This window comes from Natrix helvetica (assembly GCF_964273705.1).
Source record: "Natrix helvetica genome assembly, chromosome: 1".
Lineage (NCBI taxonomy): Eukaryota > Metazoa > Chordata > Lepidosauria > Squamata > Natricidae > Natrix > Natrix helvetica.
The window spans coordinates 131255613-131281713 of NC_138548.1; the positions used below are offsets into that span (position 1 = coordinate 131255613).

At 34.7% G+C, this 26101-nt stretch overlaps 1 protein-coding gene across 1 annotated transcript in view; it reads right to left on the reverse strand.

Moving 5' to 3' along the window:
* The window catches only part of CNTNAP5 (contactin associated protein family member 5), a 407927-nt gene that overhangs the window by 61619 nt on the left and 320207 nt on the right, over positions 1–26101 (reverse strand). Inside the window, exons 14-15 of the mRNA XM_081943815.1 lie at positions 8198–8354; positions 236–363 (exon numbers count right to left, since the gene is read on the reverse strand). Of these exons, the coding sequence (XP_081799941.1) occupies positions 236–363; positions 8198–8354 (285 nt within the window). The remainder of the gene's footprint in view (positions 1–235; positions 364–8197; positions 8355–26101) is intronic.

Here is a 26101-nt window from a genome sequence, read left to right on the forward strand (position 1 = left end):
CTCAAAGTCTTATTGCAAATTATTTAGAAAAAAAATATGCTTCTTTAGAAACTGCACAATTCATTTCAGAAACAATCAGACAATGCAATTATTAGAAGGTATCTGTTATCACTAGTGCAAACAAAACTCTGTCATACACACACATACACACTCGTTCACTCTCTCTCTCACACACACACACACCAGCTTCTTATACAGCTTGTGCATAAGGATGCTGAAAAGAGCTGATACCCACTATCTCCATAGCAACGAAGAGGACCAATTCTCCAGGCAGCTTCAGAATTAGGTCTGTTCGTATCAGTGATGACTATCTGGTTCACAGGTAAATGTTCTTTAAAGGAAAGGAAGCCGGTGTCATTGGTCCTACAAATAGATAAATGTGTAAAATGTGTATCAGGGTAGAAATCTTAAATAGCTTTGCATGAGAAATTATAAATATACAGATACCTATATACAGTATATGCAAAGAGAGAGGGGGGGAGGGAGGGAGAGATTTGGATCCAAAAATGATGTTTAAAGTCTATTTTGATGACATAAATCTTCCTATTGGTATATTGAACACATTTTATACCTCTTTCCCTTTCTTTCCCTCCCCACCTCGCGCAAGTTGCCATATTGGGGTAAAATATATTCAGTCATAGTCCAAATCTAAAACTCTTATATATATATATATATATATATATATATATATATATATATATATATATGTGTGTGTGTGTGTGTGTGTGTGTGTGTGTGTGTGTGTGTGTGTGTGTGTGTGTGTGTGTGTGTGTAGACATACATACATACACACATATACACACATATACACACATATACACACATATACACACATATACATACATACATACATACATACATACATACATACATATATATATATATATATATATATATATATATATATATATATATATATTTGTATATTTTCATGGGTGTAGGTATATATACATACATACATAGATACATATATACTATACACATACATATGCACACACACACACACATATACACACAAACACACACACACACATTCAAATACCTAATCAAAATAGTATTAATCTGGTGTCAGATTGCTAGCCTGATGCCTGACAAGTCTCCTTACTGAGTGCATCCAATAATTAGGAACCTTCCATCAAAGTGTCCAAAAGAATTTGAATGAAAATACTAATAGGCACTGTGTAAAAGTGTCCCTGAGTAACCTTATAGAAGAATAGGGATCTTGGAGGACAAGGAAGGCCAGGTCACATTACATAAACAATGGCTTCCATTCAGCGATACTTGAGTTACCAGTTATAATGGAAGATAGTTGTGTGGACACAGATAGCAGTGAGTAGTGCTCCCATTTGCCTCCACCTTAGTAGAAGCTGGGTTTGTATAACTTCCTTTATCTGGTTACTAAATAAAATCTTTTTGTGGATTTTCAAAGTTCATTGACACAAATGTCTGTGTACCATATTGAAACAATAAGAAAAGGAAAGGAAAAGAAAGGAAAGGAAAGGAAAGGAAAGGAAGAAATTGTGTGAATGTTTATGCTGGTATTTGGCCTATTTAAGGGTATTTCTGAACACAATAATTATATAAATTTGCTAAAAATTCCTCAGAACTGATCTGTAAGATATCTCTGGTCAGACAGGCTGCATTATACTATGGATACAACATCCTGAGGTATGCATTATATCTGGAGAATAGAAGAGATGCTGAAATTAATGTAAAGTTCATAACCTAGCTTTTAACATGCTGTACCAGCTTAAAGTTTTCAACGGTTTTCAAGGGTAGCCAAAGAAGAGATTAATTCAGTTTTGAAGACTGCTGATATGGGAGATTTCTGTGGAATCCATTAAAGCAATCTTCAAAAAACCTTTTAGGTTTTAGAAATTGGTTTGAGGTTTGTTTGTTTTTTCTTGTTTTTTTCTTTTCCAATGACAATGAAAATGTCAATGAAACACATAGATAATATGGCATTATACGTGCATATAACAAATGGCAAGTAGAAAATAAACACAGGATATCTATGTTCTGGCACTCAATATATTAATATTTCTTTTGACAAAGAAGATATATCTGTTTACTTGGGCATTTTTTTAAAAAAATCAATAATGCTGCCAAGCATTCCTTGAGAGAGTGGCCCACTGCCATTAGATATATTTTGTGTTAATTAAAAAGAAAACCTGTGCTGTTATTGTGCTCTTACTGCAAACCGATTTGAAACTTCCGGTGAAAATTGAACAATAAATCTTTTAATCCACAAAAAATATGTTTGCTACTATGGTAGAAATATCTATATTAACTGTATGATGGATAGATAATTCAAAGTCATGGATTATTTATTCCAGAGAAGCAAAAATGGGACGTCTCAACTGTTTTTTTTAAAAGCAGCATAAAATAATGTAACACTGACTATCAAATCTTTCTAAGGCTAGTGGTAATAGATTTTCTTTTCAGACCTTATACATTTTTATATGACTGGCATTTGGGTGGAGCACTAACTTTCCATCTAATATGTTAATAACTTAAAAATAGTGTCATGCACAGAAACTATGCAAATTACAGATTTATGATCTATCTCGGTTATTGGCCAATGATCATAAAATTAATCATAAAATATTTCATGATTGATCATAAAAAAGGGCCATAACACAGACCAAATGGCCTAAGAAACCCATTTTTTTTTCCAGTCTTAATATGTGAAGAAGAAAATATAACAGTAAGGAACAAATAATTATTTACGAGGAAAGGTACTTTAAAAGACTTTATATTTCTTAAGGCAAGCAAAAATGCAGTCCATCTATTATATGAAATTCAGATTTGAATTTGCAAATTTTAAAATTCTGCAAAAAAAACCTGAGCTAAAAGCTCAGGAGAACAAGCTCAATTTTTTATTTAATTTAAAAAAAAATAAAACCCACATTTTTAATGCATTTGTAAATTCAGGCACAAGGCATTTGCATATGAATTAGAAAGAAGCCAAGATAGAAGAAATAAAGCATGCATATTTAGAATGCAGATCTTGGAGAAATTGTGTTACGGTCCACAATGCCTAATGAATTTTTCAGAATAATATGATTTAATTTTATTTATTTAATAATATTGATACTTCATATAAGCAATATTTTTCATGACAGAATTCCAGGTAACTTTCATCTAACAATTGACTAGGTAGTCTTGAAATTAGCTAGGTGTCTGATCATGTATTTTCAGATCCTTGTTAATCCATACTTATAAGATATATGTGAACAATATGGAAACAAATTAACTTTCTTACGTTATCTACGTTTCAAATGTTGAAACATAGTTCAATGATAGTTCAGAACTTCATTACATCTATGAAAGAACATGTAAGTTGCAAGTTCATAGCAGTTTTTAATATTTCTTCATAGTAATAGCAATAGCACTTAGATTTATATATTGCTTTACAGTGCTTTACAACCCTGTCTAAGCAGTTTACAAAGTTAGCACATTGTCCCCAACAATTTGGGTCCTCATTTTACCCACCTTGGAAGGATGGAAGGCTGAGTCAAACTTGAGCCTGGTGAGATTTGAATGGCCAACTTTCAGGCAGCTGGCAGTCAGTAGAAGTAGCCTGCAGTACTGCACTCTAACCACTGCAGTACCATGGCCAATGTATCAGTCATATTGAAAAACAAATTCTTATTCTCTTGTATTTCAAGATGCTGCTTTGCAGTAGCATAAACTAGAATATTCACAAAGTCTCCCCTCACTTGTATTATAATAGTTGGCAGGAAAGTAGTGTTATTCAATTTAATTTCCTCTCTTATAATATCCTTTGGGTATATTGCCTAGTTTTAACTTAATGAAACCTCACTTGAATAGGTAGCTGCAACAGCATTTAATGAAATTTGTGATACAGTATATTATGAGAAATGTACTATCAGCATATGTCTGGTGCTATGCAACTTGGAAACAAGCCAAAGAAAATATCTTCAAAAATTTTGAAAGTTTGCAAGTAGTGGAATGCAGAGAATGCAGATTATAAACATTTAAATTTTCCGTGTTGCTATGCAAGTTTTAAAAAGTTAAACCAGCATTACAAGTAAAGTACTGCAGCTAATTCCATAACAAAGAGATCCTGGAAGATAATAGCATTAGAGTCTGCCAAAATAAGTCAACCCAACTCAATAATAATTCTAGCATCTGTTGTTTATGATAGAGAATAAGGTTAATGTTAACAGAATAACAGAGTTGGAAGGGACCTTGAGGGCCTTCTAGTCCAACCCCCTGCTCAAGCAGGAAACCCTACACCATTTCAGACAAATAGTTCTCCAATCTCTTCTTAAAAACCTCCAATGTTGGAGCACCCACAACTTCCTTATGCATGTTGTTCCACTGATTAATTGTTTTGTCAGGAAATTTCTCCTTTTTAGACTGGTTCTCTTCTTGATTAGTTTCCATCCACTGCTTCTTGTCCTGCAGGTGCCTTGGGGAATAAGTTGACCTTCTCTTTTTCATGGCAGCTCCTTAGATATTGGAGCACTGCTATCATGTCATCCATAGTCCTTCTTTCCATTAAACTAGACATATCCAATTCCTGAAATTGTTCTTTTTATGTTTTAGCTTCCAATCATCTAATCATCTTTGTTGCTTTTCTCAGCACTCTTTGTAGAGTCTCAACATCTTTTTTATATTGTGGCAACCAAGCTGGATGCAATATTCTAAGTGTGATCTTACCAAGCCATTATAAAGTGGTACTAATACTTCACCTGATATTGATTCTATCCTTTTTTCCACTTTTTTTTCACTTTTATAGAAAAGAAATATTTTCTGTCAATTGAACAGTACATTTCTCTAGAATTCTCATGACAGTAGTTAATGGATCTTCCTGACATTATCTAATGTATGAGATGCCAAGTGTGCTTATATGAGTATCCTGCTTTTCTGTACATTTCTCTCTCTTGTGATCTACCTCTCGTGATCTTGGCCTCCTGTCTTCTGAATAAAAATATCCTCTGGGTCTCTTTTTCTGAAGCACAAGGAACTATGAAGTTGCAGAGTGATGCAGTGTATGTGATGGGGAGAACATCATCAATGTATTCTATCATCTTGCAACTAAAAAGGAAGGGTAGAACCCTCCTACAATACTTCCAAAAGAAAAAAAAGTTTTTAAATGAATAACAGAAGCCATTTGTGAAGAAAAACTTTCAGGAGGACATTTTCTAACATTGTATTAAGCAATAGGAAAAAGCCAAATATTGTACCAAATTATAAGCTGCACTTGTACAATCTGCTAACCTTCAGAAGTATCAGCTACAACTTTAAAATCCAGGGCTAGTAATCCTACCACTACACTGAAGGCAACAGGCCAGTTTAAAACTACTGAAGACTATTAAGAATACCTTATGCCACCAGGCTTGAAATTTTGGGCTTGGACAACCTAGAACTACGCCACCTACCATCTGACCTAAGTGTAATGCACAAAATTGTCTTCTACAACATCCTACCTGTCAACGGCTACTTCAGCTTCAACCTCAATAATACATGGCCAAACAATAGATACAAACTCAAGATAAACCACTCCAAACTCGATTGCAGAAAATACGACTTCAGCAACAGAGTGGTCAACACCTGGAATGCTCTACCTGATTCCGTTGTTACATCATCTAACTCCCACAACTTCAAAGTTAAACTGTCTACCATGGACCTCACTCCATTCCTAAGAGGTCTGTAAAAGGGGGCATGCATAAGAGCATCATCATACCTACCGTCCCTATTCTACTGTCCCCATTTACTTGTACTCATTCCTTGTTCATGTCCATGTTTATACTTATACCTGTTATCTAATACATGTTCGAGAAATTAAATAAATAAAAATAAATGAATAGAATGGCAAATTGTCTCAGGAACAACTATAATAATTCTATCACTGTTTGGAGGGATCCTTGGTGGTCTCTGAGCTTGGTTATTTTACTTGAAGATATTTCATTATCCAGATTAGTAACAAAACAATCAAGCTCAGAGAGCACCAAGGACCCCTCAAGTCAACCATGAGTTACAAATATTCTCCTTTATTGCTACCATCACTGTATCGCTTAACAGATAAATTCCCCTTTTTGTCTCTCTCTGCTTTCAGAAATGACACAAAACTGCATGGTTCCAACCTAGTTTTTTTTTTAAAAAAATATTATATTGATAAGCACAACACTCATTAATGTATTAAATGTTATGTCTGTAACTATTGTATTATGTTATTTATGCTTTATTTGTAATTAATTTTAACAAATTGTTAGCTTTGTTGATGGCTATTTCCGAGCAGAAAAATCTGTAAAACCAATTAAAAAGTACTTCTAGCAATGAAACAACCATTTTCTGCTTGTCTTTTATCTGGTTGTGAAAAATGAATATATCAAGGGAGAAATGGCAAATCTAATTCAGTAGCTAAACACTCAAAATACAGAAATTTAAATACATTCTCTGTGTATTAAACATTCAGAACTCAAACGCTTGTCTTTATATGAATGGAAGGCTATATTAGTTTTGCTCTCTTTGACATTCTAATATTTTGAACATTGAAAGTAGCGGGATATTATAAAAATTTGGAAAGATTTTGGAAAATTGCTCCTTAAAAATAAAGATCATCCAGACATGTGTCAATAATCTGGTATTTGCTATACAATATGTTCTTTCTCTGGCTCAAGTTCGTCAAATAATCAATGCTCAATCACTAATCATGATCTTCAAACTTTCTAGCAAGTGAATCTTCATGGAGGGAATGGAGATAAAAGTTTTTCTATATACATTTTTCTCCTGCCCTAAAATATTCAAAATGCTATATGCTTTTTATTTTATTACAGCAGGGCTGAGCTATTTCCTTTCTAAATTGAAAATGCCAAATTGCTTTAGCCTGTGAAAGTCATTCTGTGCTCACATAATTTTAACTATGGTCTTTTGTTCATTTTCCGATTCTACTGTAACCATTTTCTTACTTCACCACTGATTTACACAGCATTGGTATAATTTTTCTGTAATATAGGTCATGTGTAGTGCAGAAAGAAAAGATGAATTTTTTTTCAAAGTGCAAATTTTTGAGGAAAAAATTTAGAGTTTCTATAATTTATTTTTTCTTCAGCCCCATCTCACTAATATAAAATTAAAAGTTGTTCATTATTGCCATTAAGCGTGTATGTATCATTAAAACAGAATGTGTGTAATTGTTTTATTACAATAATCAGAAACCTATTACAGTTATGTAAATTAATCATATGATGAACAGTAAGATCTTTCTAAATATGAACATATTCAAAGCAGGAGGCCAAACTAGATTCTACAGTAGACTGAAGAACAGTTTATTCCACCTTCATCAGCCTAAAATCTGCAAAGGTATAAGGAATATCTATATAGTAGAGTGAGCTTGAAAGAGAATTAGTTGATCTAATTTATGAGTGACAAAATTAAAAGAGCATGTTGGTCAATTTTATAGATTTGAAATTGTTCTTGAGATCAAGCACATCAAGAATATTATCCTTAGTCATAAAGTTAAAGGTTGCCTTACTTCTCTAATTCAAATTCTTCTGTGTTGGAAGTCAAATTGGAAACACAATTTGAAGGCCACTATAAAATTTCTTTAGACATTAAACTTACTGAATGCCTTAAAGAGGCATTTTTATTATATATGTTTTGTGAGGTTTGGAACTCTACATTCCCTAGTTTGTGTGTCAAACTTATGACTGAAAAGTAAGATACACAAAAAATAAACTTTATTTCCATCTCATTATATGCCATTAAACTTGCACGTTTTTTTCCTTTTTAAAAAAAAATAAGAAAAATTAGTTCACCTGTTGCCTTTGATTAGTGATATAATAATTCAGTCCTTCATAAAGCAACTCCCATAGACAATCACCGGTAGGTCTGCTATCTTCTACCAGATTATAAAACTATTACTAGCCCTAATGTAGCCAAAATTTGTCTTGATACATGAGAGTGAAGCACCAAACATTGATTCATAAAATTACTTTTCTACCGTTAATATTTTATATTCTTTCTTTCCTTTCCTTCTGTTTTTAACTCCTTTAACTTCCTGTAATTTTTTTAAATAATGCATGTAGAAGTTCATGTATATACAATATGTGCATATGTACGCACATAATGGTAAAAGTCTGCAATAAAGCTTACCAACCACCTTTCATTAAATTCATAATATACTTCTATATAAACAATAACATAAATTAGAATGCACTGTTACCATTCTTCGCTGTCTGCATCACAGTTACAAAAGTATCTCAGATCCACACAGCTTTCTTCTAGACCACAAGCACATTGTTGGATTCCTGGAATGGATCCTCCCCAGTAAGGATGCTTTTCACTGGCACGACCAACCCACCAAACAAATGGAATTCCATCTGGTGGAACAAAGAGAGAAGATCTGCCATAGGAAATGTGAAATAAGCAGACAATTCAAAGAAATGAAATGGGTAAACCTATTTCTTTTTTCCTATATGTCCTACCAAAATGATAGGAAAGCAAATTTGGATTTATTCCCAAAAAATTTAGTAATATAGTAATGCTGAGCATATGTAACTTCACTTGGAGGTTATCATTTTTGGAGCAACATATTAAATGTCCCACAATCAGATAGGTAAGATGGAAGCATGATATTGATAAAATGATATTTGCAGGCATTTGTATTTCTTGCTGGGATCACAGTCTTTTCTGTGATTTTTTTTCCTCTTCTCTTGCAGGTGTGTATCTCTCTTAACTTATGTGTACTTATGAATAATTAAGAAAGATGCCCAAGGAGACAGGAAAACCAGCTATAAATAAAACACACGTATGCAAATTAAGGGCAGGAGGGAAGAGATTATTTCTATAGTTTAATGTTTAATTAGCTTTCCCATATAGAAGCTTGTTAATATTTCTTTCCATGATGCATCAAAAATGTTTTGGACTTCTTATAAAATTTGTCATAAACAGACTCAAAGGATAGAGGGTACATAATGTATACACATTTCCAAAGATGAACATGTCCTTGGGGTCTTGGTGGTCTCTGAATTTAGTTTTGAACTTGAAGTCATTTTATTACTGTGCAAGCTATCACCATCAATGTTTTGATATAAAGTGAAATTCAGTGGTTGTTTATATCTAGCTGATTATCCTGCCAGCCTTGCTGTTGTGAGGGCATTCCTTCTTCTTGATTGATCTGATTTTGCTCCTGGTTCCTGCTTATCTGGGTGGTTGGTAATGTATGTGTGTGATGTGGAAGGATGTGCTCAGGACTGTTTCCTTTGGCCTTTAGCTGTTCCTTTCTGAATGGTTTATAAATGTAATTAATTTATGTATGTTTGCTGATGGCTAATTTGTCAGGTTGCCAAGCTTCTAGGAATTGCCCTGCCTTCTTAGAACTGATGTAAGCTACATTTTCCAAGATGTAATTGTAGCTGAATTTCTCTACATGCTGTGAAGTGAAATAATTCCCATTATGTGTTCTGAGTGCCAGTTTGATCTTTGTGAATGCATTCCTTTTGGTGCATATCATGTCTGTGAATTGTGTTAGATTAAGAGGATAAACACTTTAAAAAGAATTTGTGTGGGCATCATTTCTGTTGGGAAATGTTAGACTGCTATTCTGCGTCTGTTCAAAACCACAGTGCAGTAACTCAGAACACCAGAAAGCAGAAATATTAAAATACGTTTTAGTTTTATGTTTTTGAACTAGGGGGATGTAGTCAATTGTTTTACAGACTAATTTATGTTTTGTGCACACTTGACTGAACCTACTTAAATATTATGTATAGGCCTGGTGCAAATAAAAAAAATCCTTGAAATATATATAAAAAACAGGCTAATTATGAAGTACAGAGAACTAATTAAGAAATGCTTTTAAAGAACTGTTCAAAGTCAGTTTATGTTGCTCTGCTGTTTTCCTTCTAAACAATGTGAATTCTTGTAAGGAAACAAAAGCAAACAATGAATCTTCAGAACTAAAATTCATTAATGTAATGCACTTAGATACAAGCAATTTTAAAAGGAACAGCACCATTTAGGGGGCATAGTAAATTGAAAGATATGGGATTTATCTAAGGCCCAGTCGTACTCATTATAAAAACAAAAAGTACACTATGATTTCCCCAGGCATGCAGCTTCTGATGTTTTTTGTTTTTTCTAATTTGTGATACATATTGGAATGCTCAGGAGTATTATGAAGAACATATTATCTATGTTATTATTTTCAGCTGAAATGCTGAACTGGTGTTTTTTATTTTTTCACGGTACTATAAGTTGCAGACAAGAATAAGTTTTCCTTTCATGATATGACAATGGCTCCTCTTCTTTATTCAAGTACCATCAAACCTCCAAAGTATATTTCTTGGAAGTTGTAAACATAGTCTAGGATTTCTTGGATTGCAGATAGTGCATAACTTGCAACTGGATGTTTAGCAGCTTTTACAAGCAATTTACAACTCAGTGTTTACTTCCAATTTTGGGCACAAATTCTCCACAGTGAACAAAAGGTTGATTGTAGTATTTGCTTAACAATAGTGATTCATTTAATGGTGATTTACTTAATGGCCACCACAAAAAAATAAGGAAAATCAGGTCACTCATGTGATGACTGCTTTGCAACCAACATGACTTATGTTCATAATGGGCAAACTTCATTACTTTCATAAGTCAAGAACTACTTACATGTTGTATATAATATAAATCTCCAAGTAATCAAAACTGACAAATGTCTTTGCTACCCAGTCAAACCATTGCTTTCCTTCCCCTTCTTATCTTGTGCCTCTTGCCTCTTTTTTCCTTCCCCCATTTCCCTATTAATTTTGTTTGTTTTGCATTCTGTTTTTTTATTATAATAAATTTTAATTTAAAAATACCTTTTGCTATTCTTTTGAAGATATTTGGAGGCACACACAGACATATTTAGTACTAGCAATCTAATTCCAAGGACAATTTAAATATATATATATATATTGGAAGTTATTATCTAAGTAAAAGGTGCTATTTAGTTCTATAATATTTTATGTGGTTGCCAGGAAACAAATGGCAAGCATTAATCAATGCTGAGATGCATATTATTGGATAAGTACATTATGCTACAACATAGTGCTATGATAAATAGACATCGCTAGGATTGTAAGAACAAATGTTTTTATAACATTTTTTCTCTGTTTGATTGTTTTATTCTACTACACTAACCAAAAGATTTATGAAAGTCCCTCAAAGTAGCACACTTGCCAAATCTCGAGTCATTTAAAACCAGACTAAATAGTGAATTTGCTAATACACTGGAGGAAACAAACTGACAAGAGACAAGGAATAGATTTCTATTGTCTAATGTATTTTTTTTTAGTATCTCTTGGAGCATCTGATTCTGCCACTAAGAAATGGCATAGTAACTCACTTGAACATCAGTGAACAGAGGAATGAGGTTATATAGACTGTCTTGTAAGTTCAACAAATAATTTTAACACGTGCACTGGAAATAATTTAATTATGTTAATATCAGTGTGCATTTGCTTAACATTCTGTTTCAAAGCAATATAATTACATCACAATGCTTTAAGAACAATTCTACGGTGCATGGGCATCTATGCAGACTTAACAAGGACATCTGAGACTGATCCGAAATGAAATAAGGCAAAACTAAGAAAAATAACAATATTCGTATAGTGATAAAGTTATTACAATATACCTCTATCTTTCATATACAACAATGAAGATGTTGTATGTCTACAATCATTTTCAGACTTATTCCTTCAGAGTAGTGACTACGGACAGTATATTAAGGGTGTACTGATTTTAATAAGACTAATTCTGGATCTGACTCAATGTAGCTTAACAAGATTGCAGGAAGAAGATTGGTTAAGAATGTTGCACATTTAGTTCAATTTTATCTTGAGATTGTCCCCAAAGTTTAATAGGGAGTCTTATCTTCCTTATTACAATATAGAATCATGTCAGTATTGGAAACATGACTTAATAAGTCTGGAACACAAGAAAAGCTGCCAGAAACCAATACAAATATTTAAAAGGCTGAATTTCGTATTTTCCCCATTCTTTACTTACAGGCACATGCCTATTTCTCATCATTTACTTTTTGCCTTAATTTCTTTTAAAAGCTCCCTGCACATTTTAAAAACTAACTAATTAATAAAAGTTATCTTTCCATCTTATAACATAGAAAGAGGAAGGAGTATTATCTATGTTCACCACCTTGAGTTATTTACAAAAGAAATAAAATAAAGGCAGGATATAAATAAATAAGTAGGTAAATATATTTATATCCAGATTCCTTAAGAAATAAGAATACCATTGGTAAACCAGTGACAAACAGTTTAGGGTGATTTTTCCAGAGTCAACCAGAAGACTTTGTAGCTAATTTGAGGCTTGATATTCCTAATATTCCTAAGAAGTTTGCTCTAATCTCTGGGATGCAGGAAGAATAACTGAACAATGATTAATCACCCATTTTTGAAAAAAAAACAAACCAGTTATTCAGAACTAGCTCCATTTTTCAGCAAAAAAATTCCTTGATGGGTAAAAAAGAGAATTAGAGAGAAATTAGAGTTTTCATATTGTTATCACAGAAAATAATTTCAGATAACTTTGTAGGTTAAACATAAAATCCATACAGATAAAATTAAGTTCTAGATGAAATGGGTACTGCCTCAAATTGTAAAGATGCAAAGATTCACATGATATAAACTCTTCCTCTTTCAATATGGTGCCAGCTACTGAAGGGTTAAATTCTTTATCCTTTAAATTATATGAAAAAGCAAATATAATAATGTTGGCCATAAGGGGAAAAAAATCAAATGCATATTAGAATGGTTCATTAAGCAAACCCAGTTGCTATAAATAAAATGTATGCTTTATGTAAGATCTTCCAAAAGAAATATTTTGAATGCAGTTCTCTGTGACAAGATGCAATTATGCATCATGTGCATTACAATCCATATGGGGAAACTGGATGCCCTAATCTTTATTTATCTAATTTCCCCGAGAGAAGAAAAGAATACCTTCTTATGTCATTGCCAGATGGCATATACCACCCTTTTCCCTTTTCTGTTACATAATGCAATAATGATCACACCAATTCAGGAAGCAATTTGCTAGAGATGTGTATATCCATTTGTTGCACAGTTGTAAACTGAGTCTTTTTTCTGCTAGATGGCAATACTGCTTGTTCAAGCTACTGCAGGTAATAGTAGAAGTACATCATTATCATTGCTGTAGCTTGGTGCTTAGGGCATGCAGCACAGTCCTCCCACTGGAACACAATTTCTTCTTTGTAAGTGAGCCAATATCCAGTCTTGGCATGAGAGGACATAGGCTTCTCCCAATCACATTCCAGGAACAGACAGGATTTATTGATTGTGATTGGGATGACAACCTTCCTAGATTGCCCAAAGGAAAGGAAAATAATGTTTTCTTTGAGTAAAACTTATAATACAATACAATACAATAGCAGAGTTGGAAGGGACCTTGGAGGTCTTCTAGTCCAACCCCCTGCCCAGGCAGGAAACCCTATACTGTTTCAGACAAATGGCTATCCAGCATCTTCTTAAAGACTTCCAGTGTTGGGACATTCACAACTTCTGGAGGCTTGATGGGTAACTTTATGGATATAGCCATGTGATTTTTTTTTGGAGCAGTGCTTTCTTTTGACATATGTTTCAAGTAATTAAAATATCAATATTCAATATACTCTACAGCCCTAATACTTTCTGGTGATCTACTAACTAGACCTGTGTAGCTTCTGAGTCAAGAAAAGATGATCCAGGGTTACATCATGCTGATGTTATTTTATTTTCTATTGCATTATTATTCTATTCTATTCTAATTTTTGCATAAATGCCCTCAAGAATGTGGTGTATTCATCGTGTGGTGAGCCTTGCGTCCCAGTTCTATGAAATATATATATATATATATATATATATACACATATACATACATACACACACACACACACACACACACACACACACATACATACCAGGGGTGTCAAACTCGCATCGTTATGGCATCTTCGCATAATAAATCACAACTTTTTCCCTCTTCGCTAAACTGGGCATGGGCATGGCCAATGCATGACGCATCCACTCCATGGGCTGCAAGTTTGACACTCCTGGTCTAGATGTTATACCCATCATCTGTAGTTTGGATGTAAGACAGAAAAGCTATTTAGCGTATACTATATTTCCAAAGAATAATATATTCTTTAGCAAGGCTTAAAGAGTATAGCAAACTATTGTCACTGATTCTGGCATAGCAAACATAGGAAGGTTAGGGAGCCTGGTTCTCCTCAATTAAAAAAAAAATACCAGTCACTTTTTAGAAGAAAAAAAGAAAAATGGCAACTTCTTCTTTCATTCATGGCAAAAAGGGTGCCTCGGTATTAATACACAGGTGAAGAAAAGTAAAACTTCCCCATCTTACCTCATACCTCGCCACAGACCATAACTGCGTAAATTAAATTGAATCTTAAGTCACCTATTACCTGTATCTCATCTTGATCCATCTGAAACCTATAAGTAATGTCTTTTCTTCTAGGTAAGTGGTATAATGATACAGTATTCTATTATAACCCAGAAGCAGATAATCTCAACTTATTTAATAAGATGAACACCATTATTGCTGAAAAAGACTGTTCACTTAGAAAAGTACATCAAGTAGACTTCAGACCTCCCCTTGAAAAAAGCCATTTAAATCAAATTTCTTTCCATTTTAGAGACACTATCTCCCAACTGCCTCTGCTAAGTAACAAAATTTACCTACAAAAGCACACCATGTTACTTCTTATTTGTCATTTTGGGAGAAAGTAGCAACCTGTTTAAGAGTTAAGAGGAAAGTTTAAGAACTTTTCTAAGAAAAAATAACATTACCATTCTAGAGACACCAACTTTTTGAGGTAGACCAGGCCAGGAAATAAACACCACAAGCAACAGTAGAACACAATTTAATTGATAAAGACTACAATAACAGAATCTTGAAAGCTTGGTAAAAGTTCCTCTTTTCTTCTCTCTCATACCTAAGAGAGTCAAAGCAAACTCATCTTTTAAGTTTCTTCCTTACTCCTACCTTTCTTCTCTGGATTAACTGATACAAATTTCCTTCAAAGTTATTTCTATACTTCTTTACAGTTAGGATCCTGACTCTTACAAAATAATTGAATCATAGGCTAAAATATAGTCTTATTACTGAATATTTTATTTATTTATTCATTTGTATCTCATCTTCATAATTTTCCCCCACAAATAACTCAAGGCAGTGAACATATCCAGTAAGATATATCATATCTTATTTTCTATGAGGTGAGTTGGGCTGAGGGAGAGAGAGAGTAATGGGCCCAAGGTTGCCCAGCCAGCTTTCATGGCTATGGCAGAACTTGAATTCATGGTATCCCAGTTTCTAGCCTGGTGCCTTAACCACTAGGTCAGACTGGTTATTGTTTATCTTATTTTTCATACTCTTATTCTTAATGTTTGCTCTTTTCTGCACAAGCTCTGAACTGCAGGATTGTTTTGAAGCTCCTATTTATTCACACTATGGCCTTATGCAACATGAATTTCTACATATCAATGAAACAATTCTAGCATTAAATTCTCATTCTTTTTAATAATTGGAGATCATAACATAGGCAGACTCCTAAGAATTCTTGGTCACCAGGTCCAAGTACATGAAGTTTTTTTCACTGATGCAGAAAATTAGTGTACTGTAAGTTACATAGGAGAAATATACTGAATCAACTTCTTTTGTGAGATTCTTAGAGTTCAATCAGAGGAGGAGGAGGAGGAGGAGGAGGAGAGGGATTCAGACATATTCATCATGAGAAAATTGAAGGTTCGGAAAAGATAGGATTCCAATTGTATGATTGTAGAATACTTAGTTACCATTATTATTATTATTGTAACTGCTTCCTAATATTTCTGAGATTGTCTTGGAGAGTTCATAACCATATCCCATTTTTTTTTTTACCACAGCTTTTAGGTTGAAAGAAGAAGAAAGAAAGCAGGGACTTAATTTTTTTAATGGAAATAATATAGAAATTGCATCAGCTTCCTTTTGTATTCAGGGTAATGATAGATAGAAATAAGAGTTGGTTCTATCTTCTTATGCATAGAGAGTAATTGATACAGAGTAATTTAGTCAAATTTAAACAGAACTGTATGAAATTGTCCTTTTCAACATAGTAGCAGAGATAATTATGCAAAAAAAAAAGCTGAGAGAGAGAAAGAGAGAGAGAGAGAGAAAGAGAGAGAGAGGGAGAGGGAGGGAGAGAGAGGGAGAGAACAAACATGAATGAGATACATATATATATATATATATGCACACACAAACATAATCCTGCACACTAATTTCTCTAGGAAATCGGCTTGCCTTCCACGGGGGTCATTTTTTGTTTTATCCGTAATTTTGTGAGATGGACTGGACTCATAAACAGGGATTGCCCAAAGTCATCCTGTGAATTTCCAAGGCTGAGGCTGTAATGTGAACCTGTATTTATCCAGTTCTGGCTGGAAAGCTAGAAAAAAACTCTAGCTTTTCTATAAAAAAAACTCTATTCCTTCTAATAGTCTTTATACTTGGTGGAAAATATATACATATAATCATGCACACAATTTATTTTCAATCTCAAACCATGCTTTATGCCTAAAAAATATTCACACTTCCACAAACAATATTTTTTTTTCCAGGACAGACAGTTAAAGCAATTTGAAACTACTGTTCATCTAGTTTTCTCGCCAAATCCAATAGTCACTGCTACAGGTCCCCTTCATTTCTGAATATATACCCAATGGAATTTACAGACCCTATTGTTTTCTCCTGCTACATCTCTCCAATTCAGTGGTTCCTAATATATATACAACACATTCAGAATCAAGCACAGTATTACTTAAATACCGGTTGCTAGGAAACAATAGAGAAAATGGACATCACTCCCTGCTTGTGAAAGTTCAGTTAGCATCTGCATGGTCTCTGAGTGATATAAACTGCTAGACCAGATGGGTTTTTGTGTTCTAGTGTTCTTCTTGTGTTCTTATGTTCAATGCTTCAAGCATTTCACCTTTCACAGCTGTTTCAGAATCTGTTTAGATGAATATTCCTAACTACAGAAGAATTAATCCTATGTCTTAATGTTATTACACAGAGGAAGGAAGGAAGGAAGGAAGGAAGGAAGGAAGGAAGGAAGGAGGGAGGGAGGGAGGGAGGGAGGGAGGGAGGGAGGGAAGGCAGGCAGGCAGGCAAGCAGGCAGGACGGCCTTCCAATTTCTGGTCCCTGTACTGTATACCAAAAATTAACTCATGACCTCTGGTGTTAGGTCTAAGTCACTTTGAATCAGTGAGCCTACAATTGAAGTGACCCTTCGATATGAAGTGTCAAAGCAAAGTACTGCTTTCATTTAAAAGTGTCAAGATAGTAGTAACATTACCACTCTCATAACTGGCATATGCAAATTACCTTTTCCCAGCCAGTCATCAGGACTGATGGGATCGAGCTGAATATTGAGGTGTCAATCTTCCAAAGCAAAGTGTTACTTCAAAGCATGTGAGCAGAATGGTCAAAATGGAGCTCAAGGTAAAAAAAAAATCCTCTAAGAGAGCTCCTAAGAAACATAATGGATAACAGTTATCAGTGAGTAGTTGCAGACTGCCCATTGTGATGGAATAAATCTTCCTCCCCTTTGCATCAAAAAAAGTGAGAAAATGAACAAGTGTTTGCCCCCTTTAAGGTTCTCAATTTAAAAGTTTCTAATTTGACAGAAGATAATTGACTGGAATTCTTTTGGTGTAACTTTAACCCTCCTTCTAATGTGTACTGTTAATTAGAGCTCTTAATTTCTTCTACCAGAGATCAACCCTTTTCAATCCAAACTCTCAAGAGGGAAGTCTTCTAGCAACTTTGTTGTCTCTGTATCATGCATCACACATACTCTCTTAAAAGCTCCACATCTTGGAGAATGGAGGTGATGTTACAGATTTTTTTAAGAGAGATGTGTGAAGAACTTCAATACTGTTCCACTAAAAATCAAACAATTAAACAGTGTAGATTTATGCTGATCCAAAAGTTCCTTGATAAGTCCTTTATTGCTAATGTGCTATACAATTTTATACAAAGATGTATGAAGAACTAGCATACGTTAGTAAGATACTGGTGTCATTTTAAGCATTTGTGAGGCAGAAAATATTTTTGGAGTACCAGAAAAAAGTATGACAATATTTTGAACTATAGAATTATTAATAGCATAACACCATGCACCTTAAAAGTAACATTGATATTCAATTTTCAGAAATATGGAGTACAAGAGATACTCTTCACCTCTTGCACTTTTTCAAATCAAACATCTAGAAATCTCAATCCCAGAAGAGCTATGTCAAGGATAAATGATTATTGGAAGCCTCCTTCACCCTTTAAGTCCCTTGATAGAAAATTTGTCAAGTCCTGTTTTCCCAGGATGTAGCTGCACATGAAACATATGTACTGTACTATTGATACAGTACCTACATCAGTAATATCCTGTAAACTGACAGTAGGATACTTATTTTCTCTTTGACACTCCTTTTACTTAACAGGGTTGAGTGCTTCCTGCTCTTTTACTGAAAAATGAAAATAGCAATCCAAGACTTTTACTTGCCAAGCATCAGTGAACTCAATAGAGGTACTCCTCCCTTAAAATAAGCACTTTAAAAGTCTCCATATAGAATAATTATAAACACACATTAGAAAATGAATAGAACCTTATAGGTCATGAATAAAGTCTAAACAAGTTGAACTAGTAGAATTTACTTGAGTAATATCCCATAAATAACAAAACCAATGCTATAAACTACTGATCCACTTCAATGTTCACTTTCTGTTTAAAATTGTTCATTGCAAATACTCGGGGGGGGGGGGACATGTATTGAGCCAATGGGGTGCAGTATTTAAGGGTTTAGATTAAGATTAAGAAAAACTATCCTATTCAGCCATGAAAAAATGCCTCCTTTGTTACCTCGCAGGGCAATTTGAAGTACTGGATAAAATGTCAGATATAAGAAGTAAACAGATGTGTGTAACACAATGCAAAAAACCCCCAACAATTCAGACTTTCCTCTTCCAACAGCCTGCCCCCTCCCACAATCCTGGGGTTGCATTTTAGCTTCTCTTCTCCCAAACCTATCTCACAATGAAGGAATGGCATCACCAGAGACAGCAAAGATAGCTGTGTCTTTGCTTTCCTCTCTCCCACTTTCAAACAGCCTAATAAGAATAGAGAGGCAAAAAACCCTGATGGTTTTGAAGTAGAAAGAGCGAAAAAATACACAGAAAGACTATTTTGCTGCCATTTCCTGCCTCTTCACTGGATATCTTTGGGAGAAGGAAAAGAAGATGGTGAAGTTTGTGTATTACAAACATTGTGACCAAAAACACAAATATGTAGAAGTTTACAATGTGTCAAAATGAGGTAAAGGATGTTTCATATACGTAATAGCAATGGAAATACTTCTTTTTAACATTCTGAATTTATTATAAATTTTCCTAGTGGTAATAACTGGACAATCACAAATAGGATGTGGATTTTACTACTCTTGGATCAGATTAAATATCAGTTCTCCTATTTCCCACATATTTGCTTAACACATCTTCCATTCTGCAACAGAAATGTAGAGTTTTCATTGAAATGGTAGTGTGAATAGTGTTTTCATTTCAAAATGGAACACAGTTCTAATTCCAAAAAGGCCTCTATAATATTGATTTTAACAATCCCCACATTTGGTCACACTGTGAACATAGTTGGGAATTTAAATAAATATGGATGCGGATGGAGGCAGTGAAAATAAATATGGATGCGGATGGAGGCAGTGAAAATTTATCATCCAATAAATTCCTTCTCATTGTCCCATCAAACTGATTTCATTTCTCCTAATTGTATCTCAAATTCTGTTCCTTATGCCTCAGTTTTTGAAACCAATGATGTACATGAGTATTTATTTGTATCTTGCTATATGAACTTTCCTCTTTGCATAGCATTCAACCAGCAGTGTTCATTTCATAGCTGTGAAAAGGAGAACAGAGTAACACAGTAATTTTTCTGCACACTAATGACTGATATACTATATATACAAGTACTCCTCAACCTATCACACTAATGACTGATATACTATATATACAAGTACTCCTCAACCTATCACACTAATGACTGATATACTATATATACAAGTACTCCTCAACCTATCACACTAATGACTGATATACTATATATACAAGTACTCCTCAACCTATGACTGCAATTGAACCCAAAATTTCTGTTGCTGAATGAGACTTTGTTAACTGAGCTTTGGCCCATTTTACGATGTTTCTTGCCACAGTTGTTAAGTCAATCATTGCAGATTGTTAAGTTAGTAGCATGGTTGTTAAGGGAATCAGTCTTCCTGATTGACTTTGCTTGTCAGAAGCTTGCAAAAGGTAATCACATGACCTCGGGGTACTGCAACCATCGTAAATAGTTTGCCACGCACCCAGATTTTTATTATATGACCATGAAAATGCTGCAAGTGTGAAAAATGATAGCAAGTTCCTTTTTTCATTGTAACTTTGAATGGTGACTAAATGAACTGTTGTAACTCCAGGACTAACTGTATACCATTTCTTTTGCTGCTTCTCTATTTGTACTACTGGCAGAAATGGAGAGAAGATAAAGAAATGTAGATCAAGAAGGAGATAGACCATTAGATGTAGATACTATAATCTCTCTATCTACCTATTGCAGTTTCTATCTGTATCACCTATCTGTTCCAAAGCTTTCTGCTGTGTCTCTCCAGCCATAACAAAATTGCAACTGAGGGATACAATGACAAGCCATTGCCCCAAACCTTAGAGAATCTACTGTGGTGGCAATTCTTTGCCCTACTTCTTTGTGTGCTGTAATTGGCCACTCTATCAAACAGGCAGCTAAAGAAAATGAGTTTGTTTTGTTTTCTGCTTCATGTGTAATTTAAAGGGATTTGTTCTTCCCCTCAACTCCCATTTGAGCTCTAAATCGCTCATACAGCAGACAAAAACAAAAACAAAAAAACAAGGACATATCCTTAAAAAAATAAATAATTGCATTTGAAAAAGAAAATTTACCCCGTGTGATACAATAAAGTAATAACATTGTCTATACCCTATCCTTTTTTTCCAGGTTAAAAACTAAAGCACTACCTATCAGTTATTCCAGCATGGAATGATTAGCCTAGTCATGTGACTTCACCCATGTATTCCCCCAATGGAACTCAAGGCAATCAACCCTCCGAAGCAAAAGGCCATTGGCAACCACAGAGTAAGGACCCATTAGCCTTGTTTGTGTCCTAACAAAGGAACCACCTCCCACACTTAATAAGTCACCCACTGCATTAATATTGCTCATTAAGCTGCTTTAAGCCTAATGTGTTGAAATACAGAGCAGCTGTAAATAAACTGTTGCAGATTCAACAAAACTGTCAATCTCTAAATAATTGCAGAACTGGAAAAGTTACAATTAATGTCAGTAGTTAATGTTGTAAGTGTTGGAGGAGTGAGTGGTGCGGCAATAAACAAGTGCAGTCAATTACAATTTAAGGGCGTTTCTAAATTCCCGCACTGCTGCGGCTCAGCCGTCCTGTCTGAAACTGGCAATTGGGTTTCTGTTGGTCAAAACAGCAGGGACATCATTTGTTTTCCCAGAGAGTGCTCAAGAGTTGTGAGAGTGTGCAGCTTGGAAAACTGCCACTTTAGCAGAACATAGGTATAAGCAGCATTATAAAATGAACTGGGTGAAAGCCAGATTGTTTGGCTGAACAAATGTCAAGAGAAATGAGAAAATGCATTGACAATTGCCCGCAGCAGACGTTCACCAACATATCTTGACAAGGGTTTAAAAGTTAACATGGCACTACTTCTTTTGTTAGGAAGCATCTTAATCACACACAAAATAATTTTCTTGCTTAGCAGATAAGGAACGTTCTAGCTCTTAAATGAATTGTTTATTGTGCTTTACTGTCTACAATGTTTTAGAAATAAGTCATAATAATATTCCATTCAGTGTAGCAATAGCAGTTAGACTTATGTAACACTTCACAGTGCTTTACGGCCCTCTCTAAGCAGTTTTACAGAGTTAGCAAAATGCCCCCAACTATCTGGGTCCTCATTTTACCATCCTCGGAAGGATGGAAGGCTGAGTCAACCTTGAGCGGGTGAGAATCGAACTGCTGGCAGTCAGCAGAATTAGCCTGCAATACTGCATTCTAAGCACTGTGCCACGACATGATAGTATTCATACATGTACGTTTGTGGAATATTAGATGGACGTTGAAATTTGTCTTTGCTTTTTACTTACATGTTTCAAAACTTAGGATATCCTAACCTCAGCAGATATTTTCCGTTTTTAACGCCATCTATCACAGCCTATAATTCTTTCAAAATATCTTATTATGATTTCTTTTCAAACCCTGGCTGCTCCATATGTAACAATCCTCAAGAAAGCAGAGATCAAAATTATGTTTTGAGGACAAGAGCTTTGGAATCATGTTAGCAGGGTCAGTGGCATCCATTAAAGTGGGAGAGTCAAAATAAGCAAGATGACAGATGCAGCAGTGTGTAACTGTGTAAGTACCCCACCTCTTTATACACACCCAACCAATTTGACCTCCTTTCTGGATACTGCTGAAATTGTGACAAACAAATGGATGGTTCGGTGATTTGGCAAGTACTAAAACTGACTGATAAGTGATAGATATTATTTATATGCATTTCATCCTTTTCCATTCCATCATATTAAGCATTAACATTCAGTGACAACAGTTGATGAAGCCTCAAGGGTTATATCCAAAGGTTAGGTGTGACATTTGCCTTTGAATTAACAGTCATGCTCTATTTGAAATGTGACAATATAGGCTTCTCAAAACAACCCCTGGGATCATTCTCTGACTGTTTCTATCACCCAAGTATTTCATTGACAAATAATCCCAATTATCTGATTTTTGTTCTCATTGTTTTATTGTATTTAATATTCTAAGCTGCCCAGAGTCTTTATGGAGTTAGTCAGCCTCTTAGTTGAATCCATGCATCCATCCCATTATAGACATTTAGAGGCAAATGAATATAATGGCTTCAAAATAAAATTCATTTCCCCCATACTAATCATGCTGTCATGTTGCTTAGAAATGTAGACAGTAACAGAATTCCTGAGTGAGGTATAAGGAGTTGATCTACCATCTGCATCCTATAAAGGCTAAAGTATTTTCCAAGTTCATGTTGTGTTTAAACAGAACCGAAAAATAATAGCCAGCTGCATGCAAACAATTTTAACAGAATAACAGATTTGGAAGGGAGCTTGGAATCAGGGCTGTCTTAACTCATGGGCCTGATGGGCACTTACCCATAGGTCCCACGAGCAAAGACTAATCTGTGTATGTTAACCCTTCAATGCACCTTGTATCATATAAATACAGCAACATATTTATTACATTTTACTGTATTTTTTATTAATACTAACAGGTAAATATATGTTTATTGGCCATTTTTATTGACCATTTACATTTTTATTCCTGTGAGTAGCTGTCGTAGGGGCCACATTACACTGCTTTGCCCGGGGCCCATAATACTGTTAAGATGGCCCTGTTTCTAGTCCAACCCCCTGCTCAAGTAGGAGACCTTGTACCATTTCAGACAAATGTTTGTCCAATCTCTTCTTAAAAACCTTGTACTGGAGCACACACAACTTCTGGAGGCAACTTATTCCACTAATTAATTGCTCTAACTGTTAAGCAATTCCTCCTTGCTTCTCTTCTTCTTTTTTTTTAAACAAAATTTTATTGGTTTTTAAAACAAAATATTCAAGGAAAGGGGTAATGGATGAAGTACAAATTTTGACAGTTACATTATGCAGGAAATGGCCCTCCCCCCCATTCTCATAACTTTCATTTACTAATACATTGGTTTGTTATTACTAAGTACTATTTTGTCAGCAATAAACTTTTATTTTAAAATAATTTTAATCATTTTATATCACACAGATTTTCAAGTTCATTTTTGTGATCTGAGTTTTCTCAATGTTGCCTCTTCCCCCCCCCCCCCCCAGGCAGGGCTCCGGCACCTCCCGTGTCCTGTATGTCCGGTGTAGTGATCCTTGCTTCTCTTCTTGATTAGTTTCCACCCATTGCTTCTTGTCCTGCCCTAAGATGCTTTAGAAAATAGCTCGACTCCCTTAGCCCTTTAGATATTGGAAAACTGCTATAATGTCACCCCAATCCTAGAACAGAGGTGTCAAACTCACGTCATCACGGTGACATCATGTGATGTATCGGGACTTTTTTCCCCTTCACTATACAAGGCATAGGCGTGGTCAGGACATGACTCATCTGACCTGTGGGCTGCAAGTTTGACAGCCTTGAACTAGACATACTAAATTCCTGCAACTGTTCTTCATATGTTTAAGCCTTCAGTTCCCTAATCTTCTTTCTTGCTCTTTTCTGCATTACTAGAGTCTCAATGGTTTTTTTTTGTATTGTGGTGACCAAAACTGGATTCAATATTCCAAGTGTGGTCTTATTAAAGCATTATAAAATGGGACTAACACTTCACATGATTGATTCCATCCCTGGTTAATGTAGCCATATTTAATGCAAATATATTTGTTTAATGCAAAATATACAATTGCTGAAGATCTACACTGGGAATTGTTTTTTTTTTCTTCTTCTCCTGGCTAAGCACAGGGGACTACCAGGGTAGATCACAACACAGCTAAAGAAAATGGGCAGACAAGTAGTTTTATGTTATCAAGGCTTTCCAGACAACAGACTTAAGTAGCCTTACTTATACAGTGTTGCATTTAAGAACAAATGTCAGTGGGTCTCAAACAGCTGGTCTACTAAATATCCTCATGTAAGCATCTGCTCATATTCATGAATATAGTAGAGATTCCCAGCTGGAAGTCTCACTGAGCAACTTTGAACATTACAGTTTGTCCTAAAAAACATGAAAAACAAATGATATAGCATTTCACACGTGTAAACCTGTGACTGTGGTTATTTAAATATAAGCAATTCACTGTTTTATTATTTATTTTAATATGCTCATGTCCCCATGTTTTAAAAAAGCCACCTATCTAGGTATTTACATTTGTTTCTTGAAATTAGAAATATTTTTATGCAACCTTAGAACCAAGCAGGACCATACCAACCAACCAACCAACCAACCAACCAACCAACCAACCAACCAACCAACCAACCAACCAACCATGTATGTATGTATGCATGCATGCATGCATGCAAGCAAGCAATCCCTCACCTTTATTCACTGAGTTACTTTTATACATACCAATGAAACCCTTCCTGCCATTGGCCAAGTATAGGGATGTATCTTTGGATCATTCTTTGAGATAATCTTAGGTAAAAGATCTCCCCTTCTCTTTTTATATACAGAAGGTATTGTTGGATTACCTTGGATGAATTGCTTTGTATTCTCAGCATATTTCATCCATTTTTAATGGCTGTTCATATAATCTGGTTAGGTGCCAAGATATCCTTTGGCATAACCATGCCCTGATAATACAGAGGACAAGAATATATTCATAAATTATCTATCACTTTTCACTTTGCCTTGAACATCTTCAGTATGCTTTTGCACAATCATTATTTTTACATTCCGGATCTCTTTTCCAGCAAGCACAACTTTTTAACCCATCAAAATCTTGGCCATTAATTCTGATAATATATGCATGTAGTTTGGTAATACATTTTGGTAATACGATTAAAATAGAAAAGAGTTTTTAAAAACCAAATATTAATCATTAACAAAAAGATAAGCATTCAGAATGATACCTTTGTAAACATTCTCCTACAAGAGAGAACTTTCACCTCAGTTTTTATTTTTTTTTAAATAATCACTTTTTAATGGATTTTAATGCCTTTTCCGTGAGTCACTTGATAATATCCTACACAATTGCCTGAGATTCTCTTGAATCTGTCACACCAGAAAAAGATATTAGGATTGTTAGTGTGATGAGATCAGCAATGTTTAAGTTAGAAATTTGATGCTCTTGAACAATATAGGTGTTCCACTGGCATGGGATGGAAATTGTTAGTCACCCTTGTGGGTGACCTGTGATGGGATATTCCACACACACTCTCTTGTCTTGCTAGA